General features: G+C 39.9%; 1 protein-coding gene across 8 annotated transcripts in view; it reads right to left on the bottom strand.

Annotated features, from left to right (window-relative positions):
• The window catches only part of CHD2 (chromodomain helicase DNA binding protein 2), a 124,173-nt gene that overhangs the window by 70,433 nt on the left and 29,052 nt on the right, over positions 1-24,688 (bottom strand). For 6 of the 8 annotated variants that reach the window (XM_049614060.1, XM_049614056.1, XM_049614059.1 and 3 more), the window contains 12 exons: positions 24,285-24,346; positions 18,338-18,445; positions 15,768-15,908; positions 14,144-14,277; positions 12,835-13,060; positions 11,402-11,502; positions 10,380-10,424; positions 10,032-10,210; positions 7,683-7,807; positions 4,576-4,792; positions 2,259-2,348; positions 1,222-1,412 (listed from right to left, as the gene is read on the bottom strand). In XM_049614060.1, the coding sequence (XP_049470017.1) occupies positions 1,222-1,412; positions 2,259-2,348; positions 4,576-4,792; positions 7,683-7,807; positions 10,032-10,210; positions 10,380-10,424; positions 11,402-11,502; positions 12,835-13,060; positions 14,144-14,277; positions 15,768-15,908; positions 18,338-18,445; positions 24,285-24,346 (1,619 nt within the window). Of the gene's footprint in view, positions 1-1,221; positions 1,413-2,258; positions 2,349-4,575; positions 4,793-7,678; positions 7,808-10,031; positions 10,211-10,379; positions 10,425-11,401; positions 11,503-12,834; positions 13,061-14,143; positions 14,278-15,767; positions 15,909-18,337; positions 18,446-24,284; positions 24,347-24,688 lie in introns of those variants that run through there. The other 2 variants (XM_049614058.1, XM_049614062.1) reach the window with 2 other exon arrangements.

Below are 24,688 nucleotides of genomic sequence, written 5' to 3' on the forward strand. Positions count from 1 at the left end.
AAAAATAAATAAAAAACGTTGAAAAAAAAAAAAAAAAAACGAATTGTATACTTACAATCATGTATTTTATGATATGTAAATTACATCTCAACAGTGTTTACAAAAAAGTTAACAACACATGGGGGAAGAGACCACTCATGTTTTTCATTATGCTATCCAAAATGCCTTGCTTAGTTTATGGCACATAGCAGGCACTCAAATATTTTGAGTTATAAAAAAAAAAAAAATTGTGGAGCATTTCCCTGTCAATCTGACAACTCCTGACTAGTTACTGCATGCCAGATACTACTCCAGCCAATGTGGACCATTGAGGAATAAAGTAAACATGATCCTTGGTACTTCTGAATGCATAAATTTAATGACATGAGATGAATGAGGAAGAAAGGAAAGCAGTGAGGTACCACATAGAAAAAAAAACAGGGTAGGGTGATAAGCATGTCTGACAGGCTTTTGTAGGTTAGGTGGTCTGAGAAGAATCTGAAAGGAGGTGGTCATAAAGGCTCAGGCAAAAATGTTCCTGGCCATGTGAAGATGAGGAGAAAGACCATCCCAGATAAAGAGTGGCAGTGGCTTGGCAGGTTAAAGGTACGGAAAGCTGGCAGAACAGCTGGCCATTCTGGGATGGGATGGGAGGAATCAAGAGTACCATCGAGGTGCCACACTGGGCGGGGTCTCCCAAGGTAGGGCAACAAATTTAGGTTTCATTTCAAGCATCACTGAATACTGCTGGATAACTAAGTTTTATGAAACGTGTATACCATCTCCCCCATAAAAATCTTTTCAATAAAGACCTCTATGATTCTTTAGTAAATTACAGACCTGAGTAATAGCTAATGCTGATTGCTTCTGTTATCACAGGTTTGGGTTTAAGATATCAACACCTGTCAGACTGAGTACCTTGTATACTTCATTTCAATTCTTGATTACCTTATAACAACAGTGAGAAGGTCTAACATTTCCTGTTTACCAATTATTTCCCCAAAGCATTAACAGATTCAAATGTCTTATAGATAATAGGCTTTCCTCCTTGACATGCTGAATTCTGTGCCTCCTAACATTTATTATGGAACGTTTTACTAATTTTATTCCTGCAGCAGTTTAATGTTTTGCTGTTCCCAAATCATGCCATCTGTTTTCCCTAAGGTCTATTTTTAAAAAGTTAAAAAGCATTGGCATTTCAGACATTCTAGCATCTTTCAAAACACATAGGAAGGAGCTTACTTCTCCGGCATAATAAAGTGCAGCAAGGACCAGAGCTCTTTGAGGGAATTCTGCAGAGGGGTCCCCGTAATCAGGAGCCTATGGTGGGACTTGAAATCAATCAGAGTTTTATACAATAAAGAGTCATCATTCTTCAACCGATGGGCTTCATCCACTCCCAGAAAGGCCCAGTTAATACTGCCCAGCACAGTCTAAAGTAAAAACAAAACAGAACGAGCCACCAGGTCAGAAGGAAACCCAAAGTACTTTCAAGTGTTAATTATCTCTGTACAAATGCCATCACAAAGGTATACACAGAAACATTTGTTCTTCAAGGACTTAAAATTGTTTTAGGACTCTTCTGTTTAGTCTGTGTTTTGCCAGACTAGTGTCTACTCGAAAGAGCACACCACCATCCAAAAGGTTTTGGGGGAGGGGGGAATCTCTTATGCCACGTACTGCTGCATGCCCCACGGCAAGAACACAGAAATTGGTATGCTGGGCAAAAATGATACAGAAACAAAAACTGTGATTTTGCAGTCTCTCCTTAAGATTCTCCTCTGCCTATTCTCCACCCCAACCCTGAAGCACAGAAACAACAAAAGCCACCAAATTGAACTTATTTACACTTATCTCCAGTGGGACCACCTGCCACATACATTTCTTAGTAATTGTAGAAAAGAGAGGATATGAAGAACTTCATTTTTACGTCCTCCTCACAGAGACCATTCACATCATCTGTTGTGGAGAAATTCCTTTACGATGATACGATGGGAAATGCCTGGGATGGCACACAAGCCCAGGTTCCAATGGCTGACTAGAATCTCAAGTAAGTTACTGGCTTCAATACCCTTTCATCCTATTATTTAATTCAATTGGACTAAGCGATCTAAAGTCCCATTCAACTGTAAGGTTCTGATTTTTATTTATAAGCTCAGTATTCTTTGTGGATTTTTGTTTGTTCACTTGTCTGTTTTTAACTAAATAAAGAAAAGCAACATGGCAAGCGGGAAGCACAGAGCCCACCATTGGGACAAGTCACACTACAAATTACACACCTTATCTTTTAAGAGAATCTCATATGTTGTTATAAGTGCATTGAACTTCAGCCTTTTAGTCTGAGAATGAATCCATTCATATTCCCGTATCTAGAAGAGAAATCAGTAATTAAGATACAATTTCAACTTTTACCTTTCTTATCACCACCAGTCTTGTGACAGATGCATAGAAACATGCCAAATAAAAAAACTCATTAGAATTTAATGAATATTTTATACATTCTAAATTGACTGAAGCAACCAAACTATAGAGCAGTAAAAGAATTAAAAGATCACTGAGCAGCAGAAACTTTACTGCCAGAACTCAAATAACCTATCACTTCCCCCTGCCCCCATCCCAATACATCTGACAAAACTGACAAAAAAATGCATTCCATCTGCAGTTAAACCCTGGTGACTTGAACTGATCTAGCAACCTCCCAGAATGTGAATTTTCTTAAGGAATATTTTATTATTCTTTGCTCTTTGGTAGTGCGATACTTTTATTAACAAATAGAACAATTCCCAACCTCTGGCTTGGTCAGAAATTTCATTAATCTAGAGCAGAAAGATGTGGCCTCCAAGAAAAAGGAAAAGGAAGGTTACAGAATGAAAATGTAAAATGCATGAAAATAATGTTAATGTAAAGGAACACAAAAACTAACACATTCATACTTCAGTGTGACCGGACACGCAGCAGGCACAATGGCCCATCATACTGCAGTGTGACCGGGAGTCTGGCAGGCACATGGCCCATCATACTACAGTGTGATCGGCCGCCCAGCAGGCACGATGGCCCATAACAAGGCTCCTGTAGTTTGGCTGTCAAGTTGGGGACCGGGAAACAGGACAAGGAGTACGTGCAGGTAATCACCACCAAGTGGGAAGAGCAAAGAAAAGGAGTATGAGAGTCCACATAGAAAATTTCCCTGACTCGGGGCGCCTGAGTGGCTCAGTCAGTTGAGCATCCAATTCTGGCTCAGGTCATGATCTCACAGTTCGTGAGTTCGAGCCCTGCATTGGGCTCTGTGCTGACAGCTTGAAGCCCGGAGCCTGCTTCAGGTCCTGTTTCTCCCTCTCTCTCTGACCCTTCCCCCACTCGCACTCGGGTCTCTCTCTCTCTCAAAAATAAACAAACTTCAAAAAAATTTAAGAAAAGAAAATTTCCCTGACTCCACAATTTTCAGAGTTCACTTTGTCTTCACCTTTGAATGCAGTGCTTGAAGCCATTTTGCATCATCTAGGAAGTGTTTTTCTTTTATAATGGTTAACAAATAGATTAGCAAAGCTAAGAACGGCTTAGAAACTCAAAATTAGAGCAGGGAAATCTGCAAATCTACCAGGTTTAGGTTAGACGACTTGAATGAAAATATTTAATAAAAGTAAGTTTCAATCGGTATAATATATAACATATCTCTCAAAAGTTTGAGAATTCCTGATGGCTTTCTCTTGGGATAAGCAATCTCCCAGAAACAGTTTTCTCTAACACACAGTAATGAAAGAGCAAAGGTCTGGGACCAGACACATCTCTGTCCCAACCCCAGCTCTGCCACTTTGTAGCTGGCCTGTGGACAAGTGTTAAACTCTGAGTCCTTTTCTTCCTCAGCCGGTTAGAAAGAATACCATCCACTATCATGAGGACTATCATGAGGACTATCATGAGGACTATCATGAGGATTACAGGTCATATACCTGTAAAAGGCACCCAGCACAGACAAGCCCTCACACACAACAGGTGCTTTTAAAAAAATTACTCATAATCAAGAAAAGAACCGCTAAGCAGAGATCAACTCAAGCCTCTCTGTTCTAAGTTCCCTATGCTCAAGTTAAGGTTGAAAACAGACAAATAATTCTCATTTCTTCTATAGCCCCAGCAAAGTCCATTGTCCTTTCTCATTATTCCTACCTTACTAAGTTATGCAACCTCACCATTTTAAAAGGCTGGGAAACAAACTCTAAGAACTTGATCATTTTTAGTAGTATCTCTCTGTTCAAACAGCAAAAATAATATTAACATTCCACAGGGTATTAACTCCATCTTATAATCCATTATAAATAAAATAGTCTTAGAAATATGAGACAAAGAGAAGAAAAACTAAATACTGCAATCCAACTAAAACAAATTCCCATTCACATACTGCTATTGCTTTCCTTTAATATAGTAAGCATATTTTAAAGAATATGTGAGTTGCATTTTTGTGATACATAAATCTCCCAACAGTGGGGGCACATTACAGTGTCGGAATCATAATGTTACTAAAGACTATAATGGTTTTAGGTCAATTTCCAAAATACATTTATAACACAGATTCTATCCCAATTCTTTTTGTTTACACACCGTATTTCTGCTCATCAGGTCACCTATGTAAACCACTACGTTAATCTCTGGTGCCCAGATTTCAAACTCCCTCTGCCATGAGGTGAGGGTGGATAAAGGGACGACTATAAGAAAGGGGCCATACAGCTGGTGTTGGTGGAACAGGTAGGAGAGGAATGATATGGTCTGGATGGTCTTTCCTAGGCCCATTTCATCAGCAAGGATTACACTGTTACTTCTGCAGGAAGAGAAAAATAAAAACAAAACAAAACAAAACCATTAGTACGTGTACACACACACACACACACACATACACACACACACACACCAGCATGTGCACAAACAGCAAGGACACCAATGACTCCCAATTCACCAAGCAAGGCACTGGTTACCAGCCTCAACTGTATTTCCTTTGTAGTAGAAACTACAAAATAGCAGAACAAGTGATCTAAGTACAGTCAAGCTTTGGAAATACTTTAAGAGCTTATTCAGACTACGTTCTTTACCTTGCATTTTGTTCTTTTACATCTACCCCTTGTAACACAGAAGGCAGGTTTTGTTTTATGGGGGTATCCAAGAACATGACCTTGGGCTCCACCTTTACAGAAAGCAGGGGGGCAAACTGGCTATCCCAACTGCTGGTGAACCCTACAGCCTGATGGCCACGTGCCTTTGCTCAAATCACCCACCCACTCCACTGCATGCCGCTGGGTTGTTTAATGCTACATACACTCCTCCCCAGGCCTATGTGCTGCAGATCTGGAGCTTGGTTTGTTGTTTTTTTTTTTTTAATTTTTTTTTTTTTTTAACGTTTATTTATTTTTGAGACAGAGACAGAGCATGAACGGGGGAGGCGCAGAGAGAGAGGGAGACACAGAATCGGAAGCAGGCTCCAGGCTCTGAGCCATCAGCCCAGAGCCTGACGCGGGGCTTGAACTCACGGACCGTGAGATCGTGACCTGAGCTGAAGTCGGACGCTTAACCAACTGAGCCACCCAGGCGCCCCAGAAGCTTGTTTTAAATACAGCACAGTCTACAGCAGAGACAGGCTGCAAATCAGATTTCTGAATCCACCCTACACCTACCAAATCAGAACATCTGGGAAAGGGCTCAAAGAGCTGTACTTTTAACAGACACTTCTGGATATTCTGATGCAGGTGTATTCCTTGGACCACACTTTGAGAAACACTGCTCTAGGAGACAGTCTGGATATTTTAACAAGATACTAACAGGAGAGGATTGTTCAGCTAGAAGAAAAACACTTGAAGAAATGGCCAGAGTAGGAAAGTATGTTCAGGAAATAGAAAACAGCCCTTTTGGCAGGGAATTAGAAATATATACATGGCAAAAGGCTGCAAACATTAAGAGTTTCTAGAAAAATCAGGCGATGAAAGGTTTATACATGTATAACAAATGTTTAATCAATAACCCAGAAAGAACTAAAAATAATGGACAAATTACAAAGAACTGAACGGATTAGAAATACAAGACATTTAATTTACCAAGAAGAGACTGAATTTTTAAAAATACATTCCGTGTTCCACAGAATGGCTAGTTTTATGGGAAAAGAAAAGGACAAAGGCAAATATACTGGGGCAGGGGAGAAGGAAGAGGCCATACCTCTCTATAAATCTAAATCTAAATCTAAATCTCTATAATCTAAATCTCTATAATTTATGCACTATTCAGATATGTTATGTTCCTTTGTGTAATTTCCCTCCTAATTTCTCTCACCTTTCCACGCTAGTAGGGAGGAAACAGGATTTTCTCCAACATTTCCTCTCCCTAACAAACTGCCATTGTTCATACACTGAAAGAGATTTGAATGGATTTCCCTGTTTTTCTAAAACTAGGCCAAAACAGCATATTACTTAATGTAAGGTTCCTGTGACTAGGGCCTAACAACTGTTTGGGTCCTCTTCAGCACACAGTGTGACAGTGATGTTCGTGACATGACTGCACATGACATCTTTGTGGCTAAGACCCTTCAAGTACAAAATGAGAGGGCTGGATCACACAACCTCTTGAGGTTCCACCTAGCTTTAGAACTATCTTCTAGGAAGATGAGATCTCCCTGTTCTCTGAAACAAAACCAGTTTTTACGCAATTTAGAATAGTCCTATCAGACTTACATCCTTAGTCACACAAACTGAAGCTCACCAAGGGCTCTAATGTTCATAACTGAATGCTAGATGCTGTATTAGATTTTACAGGACAAAGAATATAGGTAGTTTCATTGGGAAGCAGGCATTCTAAATGTACCTCTAACCAGAAACCGCTTTTTGGCATTGAGAAAACCAGTTCACATGGTTTTATTTCCAGGCTGCAGTTCAATTCGGAAACAAGAATTTTTGCCTTACTGTAAAACACTGAAGCACTTAAGAATTGCATGTGGGGGAAGGAGTTTGTAGGTAAGCATTAAAGATCCTTCCCACACTGTATGCCCTGGGAGGACAGGGAAACTAGGTCTGTCGTGGTTCACTGTTAAAACTGTCCAGGCCTAGATGGGGCCTGACACATAGTAATCAGAGACTACTTAGATTTGCAATTGATCTGATGGACAACATCCATGAGTACTGCCTCCAAGCACCTTTAAACCTCAAATGCTTTCATTGTCACACCTTTCCTTTTCAAAATTAAGGTGGTTTTGTTACAAAAAGTAAGGACAATTTTATAGGTTCAACCATCAGAGACCTTCCTCTACATGGGATAGTATGTACAGCAACCTTAGGAGGGAGGGGGGTGTTTCACACTATTCTTCAGCACTACCACAAGAAATGAAGGGAAAGGTTTCCCTGGCCTAGAAGGAAAATGAATGGAAAACAGACATCTTCTTTCTTCCCCATCACAGATGTGGGCAAATTAACTTGCTACTTATATTCACACTCATAAACAACATGTTATGACATAGGTTTCTGGCTAGGACAAATTATCCCCAAATAACTAATTAACAAAGTATTCTTTACTTCAGATTAAAATGGTATTACACATACATATGAACTCCTACCAAAGCCTTCTCTCAATCATATATTTTTGTTTCTATAATACACAACAGAAATAATTATTTGCACTTAAAAATAAAGAAGCCAAAAACGGTACAGAGAATTTCAAACCTATTTTCTACCTACTTGCACCAGGAATGAGCAAGCCAGTTGAGACCTTCTAGCTGATAATCACGAAGCTCCAGATTCTCCCCTCCTAAATATGCTGGCTGTTTCTTTAAAGCCACAAATCGTGGTCTCTGCTTCAAGGCCTGAAAGACAAAAAAATTCACAAAGCCCACGTCTGAAAAAGACTTTCTTCCTATTCCCATGTTAAAATGCTACCTATGATTTATGTGCTCTGAACTACAGCACAGAAGTTTACATTTCACATCTGAATCACCAACCTCACCTACCCCACCGCACCCACACCTCCTTTCATTGAGGTCTGTACTCCCAAAGCCAGATGTATCCTGAAATAGTCTTTGGTTAACGTGCTCCTGTCCTGAAGTCAGTCTGTGAACATCCTTACACAGCACTAATTTTACATCATCTCTATCATATGGCAGGGAGTGCTCCATTTTCATCTTTATAATCTCATTTAAACGGTACAAAACAAGACCACTGGGAAAGTCTGTATATGCCAAACACAGCAGAAGGTCACCATGAGAACATCTGCAAATTCCAAAATGCCAACCCCCTGACCTTGAACCCCCCAAGTGTGTGAGTTTGGTTTTCTAAAGGAAAGGATGTGAAGAACATCAGTCTAGTAAGGTCATGTCTCTATGCTTTGCACAGTAGAAAATGTGGATTCTGTGACTAAATCCATTTGGGAAACAATGTAATACAAGTTACATAAATTTCATTACTGTGACTTTTCAAAGTCTAAAACGCTTGTCCATATTGTGAATTTACAGAAAAACTTCATTTAGGAATGCTTCCCAAAGTTCTTTGGCCACAAAGTCTTTTCATAGCGAGCATTTCTCTGAAGATTAGGGCTCTATGGCATCAGCACCCTATTACATGATGTACCGCCCTAACAGTGTATTTGGTTAAGGTGATTACCGACCATCTCACCTCTCCTCTGTGAGCACCCAGCAGTGAACAGAATCTGACTCCTCACACTCAGCCACCGAGCCCCACGTCCACTTCTGCCACGGCTCCCCCAGAGCTTCTTCCCCTCCAATCCTTGCATCCCACAAGTGACTTCCCTTGTCCGCACACTGTGGTTCCCTCACGGACTTCCAGGGCATGTTTCTGGCTGGACCTTCTGGCTTTCGTAACTACACACTGCCATTACATGAAGTTTTCCGAATACAACACTGTTTCCATCATGCTGCTCTCTCTCAGGGAGGTAGGCGTGTCCATACCCACCAGATAAAGCCAGCATTACCCTCCAAGGTATTCAAGACATGCACACTCGGACCTAAGTGCACTTGCCCATAACACCTTCCTCTCTTCTAGCCCCAAGACCATCTTTCTCCTGATGCCTTTCAGGGGAGGGCAATAACCTGGGCCCCCTTCCATCTGTCTATCCAGCACCAACCCATTCTTCAAGAACCAGGGCAATTCAAGTAGTGCAGTCTCTTTAACCCTTTAAACCTCCTCATGGACTACTGGAGCTCAGTGACTCCTGCCTCTGTATTTCTCTGACCATAGTTCGTTTTTACACTCACTGCCCCCTCAAATACACACTGCATTCCACAGATGGAGGTCTGGTGCCATGAACTGGACGTCAACTCCTCAGAGACAGAGCCCATGTCTTACACAGACTTCTTCTGCCAAGGACCCAAGCACACCATTTTACATGTGGAATGAATTCCAAAAAAGGGAAAGGATTTATGCAAACAAGCAAATAAAAAGCTTATATGTTTAGTTTCTAACTTAGAATTCAGAGCTTCTCCCCTTTCCCATCACATTTCTTTATTTTATTTAAGTTTATTTATTTTGAGAGAGAGAGAGAGAGAGAGAGAGAGAGAGAGAGAGAATGTATGAGCTGGGGTGATTGAGGGGCAGAGACAGGGAGAGAGAGAAAATCCCAAATAGGCTCCGTGCTATCAGCGCAGAGCCTGACACAGGGCTTGGACTCACAAACCATGAGATCATGACCTGAGCTAAAATCAGATGCTCAACCAACTGAACCACCAGTTGCTCAACCATCAGTCACTCAACCGACTGAACCACCCAGGCGCCCCACCATACAATGTCACGTCTCTTTAAAGTGCTTAAATTCTTTCAAATATTCTGCACAATATCTCTAATTAGACATATCCAGTTCCATGAATTTTAAGATTAAAGAGGTCAGCGAAGCCATTATACAATTCATCTTCTTCTGTTTTAATATTTTCCTTTGATGTCAAGGTTAATTCATCTTTCACATCAAAATGGGAATTATCATTTACTTTTGTACATTTTCTCTTTCCAATATCTATGTGATCAACCCTTCCCACCAACACATCTTTCCCCCGAAAAACCAAAAGCCAGCCATCACCACACCTTGCATTCTCTCGTCGGGATGGTTTTTGAGTTGTTCCGACTATGGAAGCTGTCAATACAGCTCTGGAACTTCTTTCCAATCAAGGCTTCATCTTCCCAGCTGCACTCTGAATAGGGCAGTCCCATCCATTTGCATAGATATTCAGGTTCATTTGAAGGTGCCGGCTTCCGACTGTGAGCTGTTTGGTATACAAAAATTAGTAGATTAGCAACTGTCAATCAAAGAAGGGGAGTGTCACTGTTTTACACATAACCATTGAAACACCAAGTGGCAAAACTAAATACACTGCAAAACCTGAACTGCTCTTAGATGCTCACTAACATTTGTTAACCAAATCTTTTGCTTACCTGGAAAATCTGATTGACCCAATGTAGATTTGCTTGTCTTCACGGCTACACAAATGGAAAATACGACAGAAAAGTTATCACTATAATCAAGGAAAGAATGACATTTTAGGTCCTATGAATAAGAATACAAATATACTCTATAATCTGACATTTAAAAAAAAAAAAAAAAAAGGAACACCTGTCTTGCTCTCACAGCCCTGAGTAGCTACAAGCCCATTTCTGTTCCCCTTTACAACAAAACTCCCCAGGAGAGTTGTTTTCACTCGCGGTGTCCCCCTCATTCTCTCTTGAAGCCACCCCAATCAGGCCTCATCCCCACCACTCCACAGATCCTGAACCAGCCCAAGTTCAAGGATCAAGTCTCAGTCCTCCTTCCCCCCAGAGCATCATGCTCTCAGCCCCCCTCCTCTCTCACCAGACTTTCTTTCTCTTCTCCTGTGGCTTCTCCCTAACTTCCAAAACCTGGAATGCTCTCAAACTTCCTAGTCTCACGAGGTATACTATTTCTGATAATCTCAGTAAATCTTAGGCTTTAAATACTATCTACATACTGATAAATTCCCAAATATAAATCTCCAGCGCAGACTGAGAGTTCTAAACTCCAAGCTCACATATGCTACATACAACCTTCACTATACTCCCCAATTAGTCAACCAAGAAGAATAGCAAACTTACAAATATCAAACCCAGCTCTTGATTTCCACTCCAAGCCAGTTCTTCCCTTAGCCTTTCCATTTCAGTAAATGGTACCTCCGTTCTCCTATTTGCCTGGGTCATAAGTCTTGGCATCGTACTTGACACCGCCTTCTCTCATCTCCCACGTCCAAATTTACCAGCAAATCTTGTTAACTCTTCCTTCAAAATCAATCTAGATAGCCGTGTATTCTCTTGCCTTTTTTCCCCTACATCTATTCTCTACAAGTAAGTCTACAAAGTGCATTTTTAAATTTACAATACCCCAAAACCAAAAGCCATTATTTGCGGAGCTCAAACACTGCTAAAATAAGTTTCCATGTGCTCACCGATTATTCTTTCGACTATCTGATACTGTTTGTTCAACTCTGAGGCCAGCTCTTGTTGGCAGTTGAAATATTCCACATCTTCAGGAGAGACTTTTCCTAACCTAGACAGAAGAAAAGAAAAATACATTCCAATTAGATTTGGGAGATCCATACAAATCTATCAAAGCAAAGTCTAAGAAGAGCAAAGGAAACTGAGCCTTTACTTCCATCTGTCCCTTTAGCAATCCTTTACTAGTAATTAAGCCAGAGATTTTATAAAAAAACATACACTTTTAGGAAACCTTAGACTCGTAAAACATACCAGTTGTTCCTTCTTTATAAAGAAACCTAAAAATAATTACTTTGTGTAATAAATTCCAATATCTAAACAGAACAGGACCATAAAACTGTCTTCCAGATTTAAAAGGAAACATGCCTTTTTCATATAGGTATGTGCTTTGGGAGAGATTAAATGTAGCTTTTACACAAAGCTAGTTATTCTTTGGACTAAAATTCTATAGAAGGACAATACTGGCAAGCTGAAATGAACTATTACTGTACTTCCGAGGATTTTAAATTTGTAATTGCTTTACAACCGACCCCATTCTTAGGGATACCTAAAGGAAAAATAAGTGATTTACTGAAGGAGCACATGGTGCACAGTAGTAAAATTGGGAATTAGAACCCATCTGGCCCTATTTCTAACACAAAATAACCTGATCACATTACACTGGCAGGTGGGTCTTCAGGGTTGAACCTGATACCTCTAATTAGTCACTTTAGGTCTGTGGGTGCTATAGGCCCCACATATTTCTCATATGCAACTTAACCACCTTCAAAGTTGTAAGTAAATTAAACTAAAAACAATGGTCTATCAGAGCTTCAGGAGTTCATCTGTTTCAGTCACATCATTTCTGCAAATTGTGAAAACCGAGATTAGTGGTAAGTGTACTGTAACCCAGACAGTTCTGGAATATTAACTCCTGACATCTAAGCCACCCCAGCGTAATCACAGGAAAATGACAGGGTGCCTAAGACTTAGCTCTGGATTTGGGCTGCCAGAACTCCAATCCTGGGACCTCCCGGAAAAGTTGCCTTGTGCCTCACTCTCCCTATCCACAAAATGTGTACAATGGTACAATGTGTGTACACTTGTACAATGGGTACAAATCTCATGGGCTTATCATGAGGATAAAAAACACTGGGTGTGCAAAATGCTCCATAAGCTACTTATTATTATTATCAAACTCTGCAAAATTGGTGGCCGTATACAAAAACATATATATATATATAGTGTCTTCAGGTCACAATTTTATAAAATGGAATTGTGACCAGCTCTGTGTTCAGATAATTAAGGCAAAATCTGAGTTCCTAGACAGCTATGTGCTCCACACATTCTTTAAAAACCTTCCTTCCCTCAAGGCTGCAAATATACCATTGCTTGAAAAATGTACCATTGCTTGATTTCATCCTCTTTCTTCTTGAAGTTCTCTAATTTTTTTAGACCCTTCACTTTCTGCTGTTGTAAGGATTCTTCACTCTCCCATGTGCTGTGGATGTAAGACCAACCCTTCCACTTGATGAGGTACTGGACTTCACCCTCATCCTTTTCAGTGTCAAAGTCGCCACTTGGGTCTCCATTAGCTTCAATCGCATATACAGTAGTAGAAGCTCCCGTAGCTGCAAAAGGATTCAGGTAAACATTTAAAAGTATATTAAATCAGACCCTGAAAAGGCCTCCTGAGTACACATTCAGCTAAAGAATCTCTTTTTGGATGAAGCATCAAAATCCTGTTGACTGAAAAATAAGCAGAAATTCACAAACAATACAGGATGAACAAGATTCGTAATTTCAAATATTGTCAAAACGCAAACCCAATTTCTACACTTTAAAATGTTTTCCAAAATATGTTGGTGAAATCAAAGAAATCCTTGTGTCTAAACACAAGAGAAATGGAAGAGCAACACCCTTCTGGTTTGGTCCCTACTAACTCAGAAAACAAATCTGTCTCTCCAAGAATACTAAGAAATAGGGGCGCCTGGGTGGCTCAGTCAGTTGAGTGTCCAACTTCAACTCAGGCCATGATCTCATGGCTCATGAGTTCAAACCCCATGTCGGGCTCTGTGCTGACAGCTCAGAGCCTGGAGCCTACATCGGATTCTGTGTTTCCCTCTCTCTCTCTGTTCCTCCCCTGCTCGCATTCTGTCTCTGTCTCTCAAAAATGAATAAACATTAAAAAAAAAAAAAAAGAAGAAAGAAAGAAAGAAAGAAAGATCCCCCCACCATCCCACACCAATTACCCATCCACCCAAAGTTCTGTGTTAACTCTTAACCAAAAGTGAGGCTGGATGGAAACAAAAAAGAAAAAAGAATTAAGCAGTATTTTGATATTTTCTATATGGAAAGGTTAAAGAAACTAAGTTATAAGACACCTCAAGTTAGATATAAAAAAATCTTCATTCCCTATCACCCAGGAGATTCAGAAACACCTAATTAAAGGTAAATTTGTTTCAGGTTTATAAACCAGAATATCTGCGACATCACTGCTTTTTAAGCTATAAACACATCTTAAGTTTCAAGTCTCAAAGACATATCGGACACATCCCTACATCCTCTGCAATGAAACATGACATTATGCCAGAACAACTTCCACATTTCACGACCACTGTGAGCATGGACTGAAATTCTTCATTTGAGAGCTGAAATACAGAAGATTTGGGCCTGAGTAGGTAAGACATATTTTGCTCCCCACAGAGACATACCTCCTTTCTTTCCCAGCCTTGAGTCTAAGACCTTCTCAATAGTTTCACTGTTGTCCTGCTGTTCATCGGCTCCTTCTCCTGTCATTTCGATGAGGTCGTCAGAGTCAGTCTCAAAGTCGTCATCTTCCTTATAGCTGCGTGAGAAATAGTGCTGGATAAATGAGAGACTACCTTTCCAGAATTAAAGACCAAATACAACGACGTTCAAGAACCATATCCTTTTGGCTCCAGCATGTTGTTTTAAGATCAGCCACAGATAAAGTGGGCTCAAAGTACCTATTTTCTCCTACTTAAGTATTAATGCATGTTCATGGAGAACTGTAGGAAGGCTTACAGTTCCAAATAAAAACACACTACTGTTTGTAGTGATTTGTGTAAGCAAGATACAGAAAACTACAAGGACATGCCTATGCTTTTGTTTTTCAACAGGAGGTTACTATGTAATTAAGGAAACTACAAAGAAAACATATACTGAATGAAAAAACAGCTGTTTCATTAAGCAAAAAGGAAACACTATTTCTAAGATGAAATGTTTCAACCCTGTATTTTGTCTGATAATAAGAATATGAAATTTAAGTATCCTCAAACTGTTGAAAACTTCAACAAACATACTTCCTGGTAATGAAATATCAAAATGTAACCTTTCACAATGTAACCTTTCACCGTATATAAACAACAAATGGTTTGGGAGTCACACGAGAAAAACACAATCCTGGATGTACAAGAGCTGCAGGAGGAAAACGTACACTTTGGCATATTCAACACATTGTCCAAGCCTTTGAATCATTAACTAGACACACTGGACAGGTTAATATCTCCAGGACTTAGTTTCACTATCTCTCAGTAGACCAAAAGAAACCTGTGTATCCTCTGAAAGAAAATGAAATATCCTTGGACTCATATAAAGTAAAATACTGATGTCTGCATGTTTCTATTCCTTTATTTAATTTTCTATTAATACTCCATATCCTATTAGTAAGCTTAATAAAATTACACCCAAATACCAGTACATAAAGTGATCCTCAGAAGAATCTGTCTGATTGAAAGAGCAATTTAGAAGTGAGAATATAATCCAAACATCTTTCCTTAAAAAGGGTGACAGTTATCACTGACTAACCCACCTCAATAGAACATCAACACTAAGTGCTTTTCTTTACAGGAATGAAGGCCAGAAATGAACCACTGCTATTCCTTCCATATTCCCACTGGCCAACATCATTCTTTTTTGCAAGAAATTTCTAAACACAACCTCAGGACACAGGTCATTATTTTTGCCTATCAAAATCCAAAATTTTGCAAAATCCTGGTGGCACCTGGGTGGCTCAGTCAGTTGAGCATCGGACTCTTGGTTTTGGCTCAGGCCATGATCTCAGTTTGTGGGTATGAGCTCCACAATGGGCTCCACACTTACGGCACAGGGCCTTCCTGGGCTTCTGTCTCTCTGCCCCCTCCCCTGCCACCACCAACTCATGCTCTCAAGTGTGTGCACACAAGCACTCTCTCTCTCTCTGTGTCAAAATAAACTTAAAAAAAAAAAAAAATGCAGAATCGTGGACTCACCTGAACCAAGTTCTACCCAACTATCACCCTCACACTAATGAAACACTTCTGGGGCACAACCTACCTAACATTTTTAGCTGCTCTGCGACGAGTCTGCCTTTTAGGAGCTTCATCATCTTCATCATCGTCATCAGAAGAATCTTGCCTTTTTCTCTTTCCACGCTGAGTCTTGGGTTGCTTTTTAACACGAGGTTTGGGCACTGTTCTAAAATGAGAAGAGAAAAAAGGGCAAAGTTTTTATTCTATCACTTGGTGTCTATTTCAAATCTATAATTTCCCAGAGCCACAATACATATATAGGATTAACCTGGGGAATGTCAGAAATGTATATTCCTGAGTCCCATTTGCTAAGATTCTAATCAACTAGAAATCTGCATTTTCAACACAAAAGTAATTGTAATACTGATAATCCTCAAACACATATAGGAGATTCAGTGAATTCTGAGGCAATGGTTCTCAACTACTCCTCAGGGTTACCTGACATAAAAATATACATGCAACATGTTACTGATGGTACTTCTTTGGCAGACAACTTGGAAATATCTATCAAACTTAGAAATGTCAACATTTTTCATTTCTGGGAGTTGATCTTACAGATATACACTGATACAGGCACAATAAGTTATTCACTGTAGTATTATTTGCAATTAACAAAAGACTAGGAAAACTCTAAATCTTCATCAACTTGGAATCAGTTCACTCAACAGAATAACTAGGTAGGCATTAAAAAAACAAAAAACAAAAAACTTTTCCATGTACTGATATGAGAAGATTTCCAAGATAACTAAAGAAAAACGCAGGGGTGCCTGGGTGGCTCAGTCAGTTAAGCATCCAACTTTGGCTCAGGTCATGATCTCACAGTTAACGTGAGTTCGAGCCCCGCATCGGGCTCTGTGCTAACAGCTCAGACCCTGGAGCTTGCTTCAGATTCTGTGTCTCCCCCTCTCTCTACCCCTCCCCTGTTCACATTCTGTGTCTGTCTCTCAATAATAAATAAATGTTAAACTATATATATTTTTTTTTTTTAAATGCAGAAGAAGATGCATGAAATGCTATCTGCATAAAAGGAGCAAAAGACAAAAAATAACTACACGCATAATAGTGTGTGTGACATGTACAAAACATATCTGGAAGACTACCTGAGAAACCACACCCTGCCACACAGACTAAGGAGATGGCCACCCAAGGGAACTCACACACAGCCAGGATGGAGAACCACAGCCTAGGCACTCCCGTAAGGAAATCCCGAAATACTCTACCAGTGGTAAAAAGGTGAAAACAGGAGAAAGATACAGATGGAAACTCACAATCTTATCTGTTTCTCTCACACCTTCCATAAGTACACTACAGAGAGATGATCAGGGATTCAATAAATGACAGGTAAACTCTAGAAGAAAAAGCTGAAGTGGCTTTCCAGTCCTGTGACCAAACTAAGTTGACAAATTTCCCTGCCAGCGTGGTGGGCCAGTGTAGTGTCCTAACTCAGAGGCAGGCAAATGTTGGCTGCAAAAGTCCAGAGCACAACTGTTGGCATTCCCAGACAAGACGCAAAATTGAGGCCACTATGCAGGCACTTACTTAACGAGAAAAAATAAATTTTCACATAATTTTTACTGACAAAACTCAAAATGAAATAATAATCACAGGATTTATGGGATACACATCTAATGATAAGAACTGAATTCTTTTTGAAGGGATAACATTTCACGGAACTAAGGTTCAAATTTAGTGTTGCCTATCATCAAACTATAAATGTTTATCTCTAAATGCTATACTTAGCTCACAGGCCATCCAGAAATAGGTGATTGAGTGGGATGTGGCCCAAAGGCAACAGCCTGTCAACCCCCATCCTAAGCAATACTGCAAGGAGGAAAATTCCCCTGAGATCTCTGCCTCCTGCCCTCCTTTCCCCAACATGAGTACCTTACATTGCCAGCCAGCTAATGAAATTACCAAAGTTTCAGGGCACCTGGGTGGCTCGGATCACTTAAGCATCCAACTCTTGATTTTGTCTCAGGTCATGGTCTCATGGTTTGTGAGATCAAGCCCCACATCAGGCTCTGTGCTGACAGCACGGAGCCTGCTTGGAATTCTCTCTCTGCCTCCTTCTCTGCCCATCGCCCCACCTCTCAAAACAAATAAACATTTTTTTTTTTTTAATTACCAAAGTTCCCTGTGACCTCGGCCTACTTCTTTCCCTGCATAATCAGATTCTCTGCTTAATGTCAGATTCTAAGAACAAGGTAAGAAACAGTGAAGCATGCTTTCAACCAAACAGTATTTTAAAGTTAGGAATTAGTTCTTCCCCCAAAAAGCCTGCATACTGCTCCAATACACAGGGAGCTTTTTTTAAAAGCAGAAGATACGTTCACCCCTCGGAACTAGTAAGTCGGGGAGTAAGAAACAGAAGCTTCGCTCTACACGACACACCATGCAAACACCCACAGTCAAATGCAAGCATCCTCATCACCTAATCACTTGCTAACGAGGAAGCCTAGCAAGAAGTGAGCCCAAGACTTCCAAAGCCCCGAATCACAGCACACCGTAGGCCATCATTCTACCACTGTACCATCCTTCTCAAACTAACACAAACTAAGCTCCACCAGAAGCAGAGAGTTCAAGCAAACACTGCACCTTCTGGGGACAGGTCTTCTGGCTTTCACTTTTTTCTGCTCTGGTTCGCTCTCTGCACTGGTGCCTTGTTCCTGTTCATCTTCTGAGGGCTCCCGTTTCCATTTTTCTCTGTGATCAAAAGCAAAGCAAAATGATTTTTTTCTAAATGAACTCCTCAGGATTGTTTCGTTTGAAGAATCTGACAGGACCAATTTCAATAGGATTCTCCAAAAGGCAGAACATGTATATTTTAGGTATTATGGCTAAAAAAGGTTTATTCTAGCTCTATTTAAACTCTGGCTATGTTCCTTCCTAGACTGTGTAATATCTATGCCTATTTTTTCTCTGGTGACAAAAATAAATGAAAATGGAAATGAAGAAAGTATTTTTTAAACTATTCTGGAAAAAAAAAAAGCTGTTAAATCTCTTCTACTCTATTTTTATTTACCACTACCATTGAACAGATTGAAGTCGTAATATATACTAGACCAGTGGTTCTCAAATGTAAGATGATCAGAACCACCTGAAGAACTTGTTAAAACAAATTTCTGGACAAGTGCCAGTTTCTGATTTAGCAGGTCTAATATGAAGCCTAAAAATGTTTATCTTAACAAATTCACAGATGATGTGAATCTTAATAAATTCTAATACTGGTTAGAAACTTCTTTTAAAACTACTATAATACTAGACATGCTAACATCTTTAAAATATATTCGATAAAAGTCCCTAAAATTATTTTTCAGTGATAAACCTACCACTTACTAAATAATCTATTCAGCCAAAGATGTAGTTCTCAATAATTATTAGATACAGTAGGTGTTCCTTTGCTCCTTGAGATCTTAGAAGGCTTTAAAGAGCCGTACCTTATAGCTCTCTCCTACCACCCCAAAGAGTTTTTGAGGTTTAAAGACCAAACGTGGGACTTAGCTCATTTCTAGGGAAGGAGAGAACACATAATAGTCACTGAGCATGAAATATCTAGGAAAAAAAAAAAACAACTCACAGGCAAGTATCTGAGGTTTTATAAAACAACTACCACTGTGCCTCTGGGTCTATGCATAGGAAATAAGATTATGCTGAAGACAACTGTCACAGAATCAAAGTCAAGTAGTCAATATTCTTCATGGGAGAATAGGTCAAAGGAATAGCAGGAGCTTACTGCAAGAAGGTGGCTTATCTACAGATTCCTAAGAATCTTCCTAAAAAGTCCAGGAACCACCCTACTTCAGGAAGCATGAAAAGGCAGTACAGCACTTTTATGTACATTACTCAAGTTCTACTAGCACTATTGGTTTCATATTGGTTTCCCTTAGAGTAAGTGACTGCTTCCAGGAGGCAGGGCCACTTGTCTTCATCTTTGTACCAGAGTTCAGCACAAAGGCAAGCAAATGGAGCTACTTCTTTGTTGAGGAAAGAAATAATTAAAGAATGAACTATATCAGCCTAACAAACAGGTAGAGTACTTTTCTTTTGGACACAGACTGCTGAGACACTAAGGCCTATTAATATTGCATAATATCCTTGCAGGTCCCTTTTTAAACAAAGAATTCCTTATATCTAACTAAACTCTAGGCATGTTAGTCCCCCTCCCTAGAACCTAGCACAACAAATGTTTGCTAAGGAACCAAACGAATAGATGGGGACGGCCAGGAAGGAAGAAAGAAGATGTCTCCAGGCACTAGAAGATTGGCACATGAGACTGCAGTCTCCTTTGGGAGAACAGTTTGGCTCTCAGAAGGGACACACATACTCAAACTGGAGAGAAGTGGTTTCACAGTTAACAAGCTTGAAAGAACATGAACAATTAAGATGTGAGGGAGAGCAGATCAGATGAGAAAGATGCACAAATATTAGTTGTAATTTACGGAACTCCACAGGAATTAAGAATCTAAATCAGGGCACTTAATGAGGTCCACTTCTATGACTTTATGCAACTAAGGTGCCAGTAAACTGACAGAATCAGTGTTGAGGCTAGAGTCCTCCAGTTAAATTGGAGGTCTACAGACTTATGGACAGCCAGGAAGATTCAGAAACTTCTAGTATGAGAATGCACAAAAACTGAGCAATCAACTGGTCCAAAGTCCGCCTCCTAAAGAAGGAAACTAAAACCCAGTGAGAACAAGGTGTTTGGCATTACATGTCAAACCTACAGCCCTCCTCCTCTCAGTGACAATCCACTGAAGACCACAAAATCAGGAAAAGTCAGACTTACACATTCTGGGAGGATCTGAACAACAGAAGGCTTAGAAGGCCTAAATGAGTTAGTATGCATGTGTATCTGAAACTGGCTGGATTATTTTAAATTTTGTTTTAACTTTCAAGAACAGAGGGAAAAGTTAGATCAGCAATACTAAGTCACTTTGTATAAAGGGAAGGTGAAAAGAGTGATCATTATAAAATGATTACTTCCCAACTCTGTAGATGTAGAGGGCTCTCCTAGATCACTGGCTTCTTCTATATAATGCAAACTTTATGAGCACGACTCCCTGACTAAGCCATATGTATAAGTCAGGCTACAAAGAGGAGTTGTCTAAAATATAAGGTTGTGTTTAAAAATTTTTTTCATATGTTATAGGAGATGTGAATTGCCAGATCCAGCTCTAAGAGGGCATCGGCAGGATTCCCTAGGAGAGAATCAATGGAATTTTTACCAAAATTTTGGGGACTAGGGATAAAAATACCAAGGTCTGGCCACTGAGGCCCCACGGCAATGTAAACAGATATGAAAAAGTCAGAATGCAAGCTAACGAAGTATGGTTTTCTTCCTTTATTGGAAAAAGGTGGCTGGCAGAACACAAACCCTAAGACAGAAATCAAATCTAAATAACTGTAAAATTCCTTTGTAAATAAAATGGGCCTAAATTCTGGCCAAGAGTCACTGAGGCTTCCTACTAACTATCTCTAAGAGCTCAGAGAAGAGGATTCCTTTCCCCTCCACTTTAGAAGGCAGATCATGAAAAGAGGAAAAGAACTGCTTAAACTTCACTGATTTTCAGTACATTTTCCCAGAGAGAACGCCTTTCAGGAGCAAGTTTCAATGAAAAAGAAAACTCTGGGGCAAATTCTCCACTGTGTCACAAGTTTCTGACAGTTACAATTCAAAGAACTGGAAAGAAAAAAATAACTATGGTCCCAGAAGAAAAACTTCCAAGTGATTTACGGCTAACACATTTTTTTTTTCATTCCAGTTGGGAGAATATGTTCTGGAACCATTCTAGAGTGGCTTGAAAAACTGATGGTACCATAATGAGCCAGCATAGGTCCTCTACATTTCACAAATTTGGACAATATTAAGAAGTACTGCATGGGAAAGGGTTGAATAATCAAAACAGCATGAGTGGGTCAAATAAAATTTGAAAAATTATTGGTTAGCATGACTAGGTCAGGAGTTACAATCTCCAGTACCCACTTGGGCCAGGTAAGGACTGTAAATGGAGTCAAAACAGAGAACTCCCAGTCTATCTGAAGATTACAAAGACCACTTGTTATGAGGACCAGTACTGACAGATTTTCTCAAAAAAAAAATCTAAAACTCTGAATTCTTAAGCATCATCCCTCAAATTTTCAACACTGCCAACTTGAAAAATGTTCTCAATATCGTGCAGAAACATTATGCTCTATAGCTTCTAAATTTTTTAAATGCTAACTTACATTCTGACTCTGGGGAGTTATTCCTTTGTAAGACTGTATTCGTCAAAGATGCCAACGTCATAAGAGCACAGAAGGGCTGTGAAAGACCACTAATACAGGATCTAATCCTAGATGGGACCCTGCAGTGGAGGTGGGAAATGTTATAAAAGACATTCCTGGGTCAAGTAACAAAATGGGGATATGGATTAGACAAAACTATGTTAGCAATGTTAAATCTATTTGTAGTAAAACTATCCTGTGCTTAAGAAACAGAGTATCCTTATTCTTAGGAAATCCACACTTCAGTATTTAGGGGTAAAAGGTCATGATGTGTGTCAATCTTAGTCTTAAGTGGTTCAGAAAAAATATTATATGCATGCATACATAAATATTTACAAAGAAAGCACTCACAACAATAAAAACAAATGAGGCAAAAGTGGTAACCAATGGTAAATCTGGGCAAAATACACAGGCAGTCTTTGTACTACTGCTTTATTCTTATAACATTTTTAAACTTTGAATTTTTAAAAAGTTTAAAAAAATAGCTTTTTAAAAACTTCAAAATCTGTGGTACAGCCCACAGCGTTTCAGAAAAACCTTTCCTTATGCTAATACTTCAAAATCTCTGCCCCCTTTGAGTCTCTCAATTCTGAAATCCACATGCCCACACACTAGGTCCTGTTATGCTCGCTCACATCACACAGGCCCCCGTTAGTGCTGAGGCTTTGCAGCGGGAGTGCCAGCACCTACTGCACCTCCTCCTACTAATTATAATTAAACAGACTCAGGAAAAGAGCTCCCTATAAGCCCCAGTACTCACCTGCTGTCCAGAGGATAGCAGGAAACAAGGCCAGCGCAGGGCCCAAATAAACAGGAAGAGAACTCCCCCAGCTCTGGCTAAGTTCCTAGGGAAGAGGCCGGGGAAAGGAAGGGCACTTACAGAAGATACAACCCCCTGCAAGGAACGAAGAGGTTCTACTCGGGGAAAGAAGGCCTCTAAGAACGGTCAACTTTAGAGACGGCTAGGATTGACAGAAGGAAAGTGAGCACAGGGGCCAGTGCGCTTCTACACACCCAGACGCCACTGAAGTAGAAACTGGAGGTTTTCAAGCACAGCACCATTTAGATCCCAGTCAGGAGACCAGAAGAACATAGCCAGATAGTAGAGGAAAGAACACATGCACAGACTTCCCGAAAGCCCCCAAAAGGCCATCAGATCAGAATAATTTCCCACGCAGGCCAAGGAATGGGGTAGAAAAAAGCCTTCTAAGATGCCAAGAAGTGCAGGCTTGCCTACAGTTTTTCCTCCAACTCTAACAAGTATTTCAAACACAAATGAAAAGTGTATGTGCTCTGGAGAGGACATACTAAATACTCAACTTTTCCTAACACAGTTCCCAATAACCCTGTTAGGTTGGCAGAAGGAGTATTACTCTACTTTGAAGAGGAGTACATGGGTTTAAAAAATTCAAGCTCCTCTGCCTTAGGCCAAATACTTATGAAAGATTACTAATTAGTAATTCTATTACTAATTACTAATTCTAATTACTAATTCTAAAATTACTATTTGAGAACAGAAAATACATATAACTGGGGCTCTATTTTAATAGGTACCATGGACAATCGTTTACCATGAGAAACCCCTGAATTTGTCTGCCAAGTTGTCAATAGCTACATTTTCAAATGAAGCTCCTCAAGAGGTGGGCTATAGAATTTAGACTGTCAAAAAGATCCAGACACTCTCCAAAAGTAATTTTTTTAATTCCAAAAAAAACCAAAAACAAATTTTTTTCACCTTAATTAAGTAGAATTTGTGAATTTTTAAAATAATGAATATATAATCTACGTTCTAAAGGAATGTCATGTTAAGCCCAAGAATTAAAATTTTCTGGTTTGTAAACTGCAGTATTAAAATTATACAGTAATAACACTTTGAAATTTAATACTAAACTGGGTGTCAGTCCAACAAATATAATGTTGCCACACCCACACAAAGAACAAATTAAAAGAAAAAAGAGCAAATCTAAATTTGTTCCTTGCTCAACCAGAATAGAACTAGTGCACATTTTTAAGAAAAACACAATTGTGCTAATCAGGCTAACCAAATGGAACAAGCTGGGGTTTGCCCTAAGAAGTAGTCCAAGCACATGGGAACACATGCAACCCTGAGCTTTGAGGGCTGCGGCAGCAGTGGGTCATGACGGACTGCAACCCAAGACAGCAAGAGAAGAAGCAGACTCCGGGACCCGGGACGGACGACCACACAGAGAAGGGAGCCCCAGAGAAGCTGACATGTTCAAAACCCCTGGGGGAAGTAACTGCCCCATGAAAGACTTACTGTTTCTTCAGCTGCCTCTGGCCTCTTCTTTTTGGGCTCCCACTCTCAGACCCGCTACTTGCCTTCAGTGTGTGAGAGGGGAAAAATGATTACAGACTTTAATTCACAGTTCATAGGGACAACACGATCCCCTGCTTCCACAATCTACTCAATAATAACATTATCCAATGTGAGCTTTCAGACAAAAGAAACCTGTGTTTGATCGTGCTCACTCTTCTTTTCCTTCGAAAATTAATTTGTCTGTAATGACAGAGTTACCTCTAACACCGGGAAACCCTCCCTCAGCTTGACTTCTACAAGGGCTCAGTCCAATAAAATTCTCTGTGATGATGGAAATATTCTGTATCTGCAGGGAACAATCTAGTGGCCAGGAGCCACATGTGACTACTGAGCCTCTGACACAT

The sequence above is a fragment of the Panthera uncia genome (assembly GCF_023721935.1).
Source record: "Panthera uncia isolate 11264 chromosome B3 unlocalized genomic scaffold, Puncia_PCG_1.0 HiC_scaffold_1, whole genome shotgun sequence".
NCBI lineage: Eukaryota > Metazoa > Chordata > Mammalia > Carnivora > Felidae > Panthera > Panthera uncia.